The sequence below is a fragment of the Cynoglossus semilaevis genome, chromosome W (assembly GCF_000523025.1).
Source record: "Cynoglossus semilaevis isolate Cse_v1.0 chromosome W, Cse_v1.0, whole genome shotgun sequence".
Lineage (NCBI taxonomy): Eukaryota > Metazoa > Chordata > Actinopteri > Pleuronectiformes > Cynoglossidae > Cynoglossus > Cynoglossus semilaevis.
The window spans coordinates 14864783-14871464 of NC_024327.1; the positions used below are offsets into that span (position 1 = coordinate 14864783).

The following is a 6682-nucleotide window of genomic DNA, read 5'->3' on the forward strand; positions in this document are numbered from 1 at the left end:
GGAGAAAAAGCTAGAGAAGCCAGATTGAGATGGTTTGGACATGTGCAGAGGAGGGACAGTGTATACATTGGTAGAAGAATGTTAGAGATGGAGCTACCAGGTAGGAGAAAGAGAGGAAGGCCAAAGAGGAGATATATGGATGTAGTGAGGGAGGACATGCAGATAGTTGGAGTCAGAGTAGAAGATACAGAGAACAGGGAGAGATGGAAATCAATGATTTGCCGTGGCAATCCCTGAAAAAGGGACAAAGCCGAAAGAAAAAGAAGAAGAAATTAAAAAAAAATATATAAACTAAATTAAAAGTTGATATTCTGCTTCAAGAAATTGTGCAATTAATTTCCCCTTAATTATCTTTCTAAAACGTTTTTGTACTAAGAAGGAATTAACAAATTACCAACCCCAGCCATTGTGGAAAGACTCAGCAATGGGACATAGACATCACTTAATTTAAAACTTGTTAAAAAAACAGGTTTCCATCTTGAAAATCCATTTGCATTTTACATCTCTCAGCAGGGAGGAGACATCTGTGGGATTAAAAGAAACTAGACTTTCTACAATCTTACTTTTTTATTTTCTGTTGTATAGAAAGTCTATGAGCATGATTGGCTCTAACCTTAAATCAAAGTGTTTAACTGTCATCATTTGAAGGCATGTGTTCAGCTGTCATGAGCTTTGTGAACTGGGTGATGAGACCATTGCAAGGATGATTTAACCACTTCACATACAATTATCCAATCAGACAAGCAGCCGATTCTCAGGACGGGTTTATGTCAAGGCTGCAACAACCCTCGCCTCTTGCTGATTGGCAGTTAGAAGTGGATGATTCTGGTACATTATCCAATCATCTATTATTTGAAATGACGCTTAGGCACAATGTCAGTGGCCACAAACTGATTTCAACCAATTAAACAGATGTGATGAGCACTTTTGATAAAACCAAGAATAAAAATTAAAAATTAAAAGGATTAAGTCTCATTTTCAAGTGTCAACAATAATTCATTTTTTTTACACTAATTAAGGCATTTGGTGGATGGAGGAAATAATTCATTAATTGTTTGCAGAAATTCACATGATTGTAGTCTTCTCCTTTACAACACAAGGTTGGTTTTAAAATTGTGGAAATATATCATAACAATAAAAACATAAGATTTCCCACCACCTGACTGGCAGCTAAAATTCAACACCATCTCTGACATTGTCACACTGTGACCAACCATATTCAACCTCTATCTTTTTACCCTCTGTCCAATCACGTGATTATAACTTACAGTAACCAGGAAATTTTAATCAAGAAAACATGCATCATCTTAATGAATATTTAGCAAACCTCTAAATCACAGAAGAATTAACCATGACAAGTGAGAACTTTTTTTTTACCGTAGTTTGATCAGGAGCCACTTGGATGATGACCTGATACGCAGGCATCACACAGTGCTGTAACATCAGCCTGGTCATTTCTCCATCCTCTGGGACTGGGCCAGGGGATAACATGAATCCGTCATCGATGCACTCATCTGATGTGTTTAGTATCTGTCGAAGAGGACAATTTTAAAGGTCAGACAATTTGTTATCCTGAGATTTACACGATTGTTATTCATCGTTGCACACCTGAAGCTTCAAAATGAAGAGATGAACCTTCATACTAATATAAGCAAATGCCCCCATTTGTTGGTTTAAACTTATATCATGTGCAGCCAGGTAAATGCAATGTACAATAGGTATTTAATGTGTGTGGTACCAGCTGCTGCAATGATTAAAATAATAACATTCAGTTCTACGGTTTCCAATAGACAGCAAAGACCAGCACTCTAATAAATGTAAAATTGTCATTTCAGTTGCACTTTCTTCCTGTGTTGGTTTCATTTCATACAACATTTTTGAGCAAGAAAAAAAAGTGTGTGTAACAGGGTCAGGCTTTAGCAAAGGCTCTCGGAATAAAAGCAGAATGTAATTAAATGACCCTCATTTGTAGAACATGGGCTTTCAATATAACATTACAGGAAACGTCTCAATTCAAAAATTTAAAGAATCTAACTTGCCTGAACTCAGACAAGCTGAGGCATAATCAGGCTGATGGAATAACATTATCACAGTAACCAGGAGATTAACAAAAAAAAAACTACAGAAAGATTAGTAAAAGGAATGAACCCAAGACACTCTTCGTTTCCATTAATCATAGACCCTAATTGACCTTATAATTTGTGCAGCAGAGTCTGACACATTTTGGGAAGCTGTTTCCCTTACGACTCTGATATTTGTTTAAAGATTAGACACAACAGGTTATTTTGCCTATTTGTTTTTGTGAACAAAGGAAGAGAAAAGCTTAGGGGTGTCTTGTTCAAGGCTTGGTAAACTCTGGCTTTAGGTTCAGTTCTGTCAAATCACTTGTAATACACGTACAATGGAGGAAGACACAAATGGCACTTACATCATCCAATCTCCATAGGTCATTCCCTAGGCCTTCAGTCTGGCCATAAGTGATTGCACTATTTAGGAAATCAGACCCACTGCTGTCATGCTGTGAAAAAGAAAAAAACTCTGATTCAATGTTTAGTTGCAGAGCTGTGCTTTGGAAAAAAAAACACAGGATACATCACCACTTACATCATCAGTATCTTGCAAAACTGCAGCAAGCAATCGGATATATTCGGTAGCAGCTTTTAGTGTGTCTACTTTACTGGGCTTCCTGTCAGGTCTCATAAGGGGCACCATTCGCCTCAGACGGGAGAACATTGTGTTCAAGTTACGAATCTGCACATGAAAAGAGGTTAAATGGCAGATGAGCAAATGCAACATAATGAACCAAGTTTGTTTTAGCACAACTGACTGTCTCCCTGTCTGTGAGTCTATGACACATACCTCACATCCATATAACCGTATCAAACAGAAGATTTGTTTTGGGTTGAAAATCTTGAATGTTGAAAAGGTTTGCATTGTACAACTGGTTCAATACATTTTAGAGGACTCGGAGCTTCCCCTGCTGACGCTATTAAATTAACTCTAGCTATTGATTGTTTCCGTCTCGGCTAGGCGTTTTAGTCATGCAGTGCTTAATAATGACGGACTGCAACATAGCTGTGACTTTCAACAATCAAAGGTGCTACTGGCAGTAGGCGTGATGTGTCGGTCGCGAACGAGCCGGTTCAAAGAGCCGGCTCTTTTAAGTGAACGATGTGAGTCGGTCCGCGGACGGACGTGAGTCGGTTTTTTTTTTTTTTTTTTACTTTTTTCTCTTTAGGAAAAGTACCCGCAGGCGCTGCGGGCGTTGGCTACGGGTGTCACGTGCATGCTGTGCAACCAATCATGTGAGGATTGACAAGGATCATACCACAAAGCAGGAAGGGGCGGGGGTAATACCGCTGAAGGAGAGAGGAGTGAAGACGAGAGGTTGTGTGGTGCAAAAATGAGTGAAAACAGAAAAATAAGTAGCATTTGGATGACAACATGAAAGCACAGTAGAATTTGTAAAGTGAAGCTCTCATATCAAGCAGGGTCCACAAATAACTTAGACATTTGTGAACTGTGCATCCAGCAGTTCAGTTGGAAGAAAAAAGGCAGGCTAGCATGCTTCTGCCACTACTCCACCTGTTGCTTCTGCTACTGCTGCTGCTACTACCCTCCATGCATCAAAGGAAAGAAAGGAAAGTGAACTACAGATCCTTTCCAAAAAATTAGAATATCGTGAAAAAGTTGTTTAATTTCCATAATTCCATTCAGAAAGTTAAACTTTTGTATATTCATAGATTCATGGGCCACAATTTAATCAATTTCAGGTATTTATTTGTTTATTTTTTACATAATTTTGGCTTCCAGCTCATAAAACCCACAAAAACAGGATTTCAATAAATTAGAATACTGTGAAGAAATCATCAGGGCATGAATGTTTTAAACTGAGTGTCACACACCAATCATCTACTAAACTCAAAGCACCTGCACAGGTTTCCCCAGGTGTTATTTAATTGCTTTGGTTTGGTTCAATTGTCTCAGTTCGGTTCAATATGGGGAAGACTGCAGACATGACAACTGCCCAGGAGACCATCATTGATACCCTCCATAGGATGGGTAAACCTCAAAAGTTTATAGCTAAGGAGGCTGGCTGTTCACAGAGTGCTGTGTCCAAGCATATCAATGGAAAGTCTAGTGGAAGGGAAAAATGTGGCAGGAGAAGATGCACTAGCAAAAGAGATGACCGTGGGCTTCAGCGGATTCTCAAACAGAGAAGATTCAAGAATCTGGCAGAGATCCAGAAAGAGTGGACTGAGGCAGGAGTCACAGCTTCAAAAACCACCACATTCAGACGAATCCGGGAGATGGGCTACAGCTGTCGGGTTCCTCGGGTCAAGCCACTTCTGAACCAGAGCCAACGTAGGAAGCGGCTCAACTGGGCCAAGGAGAAGAAGGACTGGACTGTTGGCCAGTGGTCCAAGGTCCTCTTTTCCGATGAAAGTAAAGTGTGCCTTTCATTTGGGAATCAAGGTCCAAGGGTTTGGAGGAAGACGGGTGAGGAACAGAACCCAAGCTGCTTGAGGTCCAGTGTGAAATATCCACAGTCAGTCATGATTTGGGGTGCAATGTCCAGTGCAGGTGTTGGTAAACTCTGCTTTCTTAAATCCAAGGTCACCGCAACAGTCTACCAGAATGTTTTGGAGGACTTCATGATTCCTTCTGCTGAGGATCTGTATGGAGATGCAGATTTCATCTTCCAGCAGGACCTGGCCCCTGCTCATACTGCCAGAAGCACCAAAACCTGGTTTGATGCTCATGCCATCACAGTGCTTGACTGGCCAGCCAACTCGCCGGACCTAAACCCCATTGAGAATCTATGGGGTATTCTCAAGAGGAAAATGAGGGGCACCAGACCCAACAACAAAGAAGAGCTGACAGCAAGCATCAAAGAAATGTGGGCTTCCATAACTCCTATGCAATGCCACAGCCTGATTGCCTCAATGCCACGTCGCATCAAGGCAGTGATTAAGGCAAAGGGATTCCCAACCAAGTATTGATGATTGATATATCATTTTGAAAGTACCATATTTTGATTGATTTCTTTTTTTCTTTATTTATTTTCTGCAAAAACAGTATTCTAATTCACAGTATTCTAATTCATTGAAATCCTGTTTTTGTGGGTTTCATGAGCTGGAAGCCAAAATTATGTAAAAAATAAACAAATAAATACCTGAAATTGATTAAATTGTGGGCCATGAATCTATGAATATATGAAAGTTTAACTTTCTGAATGGAATTATGGAAATTAAACAACTTTTTCACGATATTCTAATTTATATATATATATATATATATATATATATACACACACACATATATAAGTTTGTGAAAACCTGCCAAATGAATTGTATTTCTGCTGTTTTCATTTCTCCTAGCTTTTAGAAATACACCCCTAGTTTAAATTAGATTAGATTAGATTTTTTTTGTTCTTTCAGAGATGGCTGCCAAGTGACGTACCCCTGTGGAACATTGATGAGGAATTGTCTAAAATGATTGCGAATGACTTCCAACCCTTCTCAATTGTGGCGGACAGAGGGTTTAGAAATTTCATACAGGATCTCAATCCAACGTATGTCACTCCAAGCAGGAAAACACTCTCTCAACAAATCATTCCAAGACTGTATGACAGAGAACGTGCTTCACTGCAAGAAAGAGTTAAAGAAGCATCTGCAGTTTGCCTTATTGCTAGACATCAAGGACCACCACTTCCTTCATATCAGTTACATGTCACTTTATAGAAAATTATAAAACAATGGCCTGTCTTCTGGACTGTTTTGAGTTTAGCAACAGACACACTTGGCAGAGGAACTGTTAAGAGTGGCAAAGGAGTGGCAAATTGAAAACGAAGTGGTTTGCTGTGTTAGTGACAATGCAGCTAACAATCCTGAAATGGACCCATCACCCATGTCTCACTAGGGATTTTACAACTGTAAATGGAATTGGCCACAGCAATTTCTAATTGAAATTTAAGTGATATATGTTCAAATACAGATCACAAGTTAAAACAGCACTAAATTTGGCTGAATTATAAAAGGCATAAATGGAGAGCCGTTTGGGAGCCGAAAGAGCCGGCTCTTCTTGGTGAGCTGAGCCAAATGATCCAGCTCACTAAAAAGAGTTGGAATTCCCATCACTAAACAGCAAGGTAGGAAATGGTGTAAAAATGGAGGAGTACTTGCGTCCAGTACCCCATTGAAAATTTCATCCATCCATTTTCATCCACTTATCCGTTACTGGGTCGCGGGGGCAGCAGTCTCTATGACCCAAATCACATTGCACCGTACCAACCCCCCTATACCTTCCTGCGGGTGGTGAGCACACTGGAAGGTACCAACCTCCATAACTGGGATTTGAACTTGCCCAGGAGGTGAACCCTGGGGTTCCACACCAATGACAGACATTGCCCCTGGGCCAAAACGCCACTGAAAATTTCAATTTCTGATTATTTTTTAGGTTTACTTGAAGAACATAATTAAAATGTTTTGTTTAATCAGACTAAAAATAGTTTATCTACTGCACTTCCTTCAGCCATGTTTGATGATGCAAATGGATAAGTATGCATGTAGTTCCAAGAGCAAAACTGCACATAAAAAAAATCCACACTTCATGATGAATTACCATAGAAACAGGACTCCGACAGTCCATCTTCATCATATGGAAAATATTCACTTCGATG

The 6682-nt window shown here is 39.7% G+C and overlaps 1 protein-coding gene across 1 annotated transcript in view; it reads right to left on the minus strand.

Annotated features, from left to right (window-relative positions):
• The window catches only part of figla (folliculogenesis specific bHLH transcription factor), an 11168-nt gene that overhangs the window by 3846 nt on the left and 640 nt on the right, over positions 1 to 6682 (minus strand). The window contains exons 2-4 of the mRNA XM_017042726.2: positions 2605 to 2751; positions 2429 to 2518; positions 1378 to 1530 (exon numbers count right to left, since the gene is read on the minus strand). Coding sequence (XP_016898215.1) covers positions 1378 to 1530; positions 2429 to 2518; positions 2605 to 2751 — 390 coding nt within the window. The remainder of the gene's footprint in view (positions 1 to 1377; positions 1531 to 2428; positions 2519 to 2604; positions 2752 to 6682) is intronic.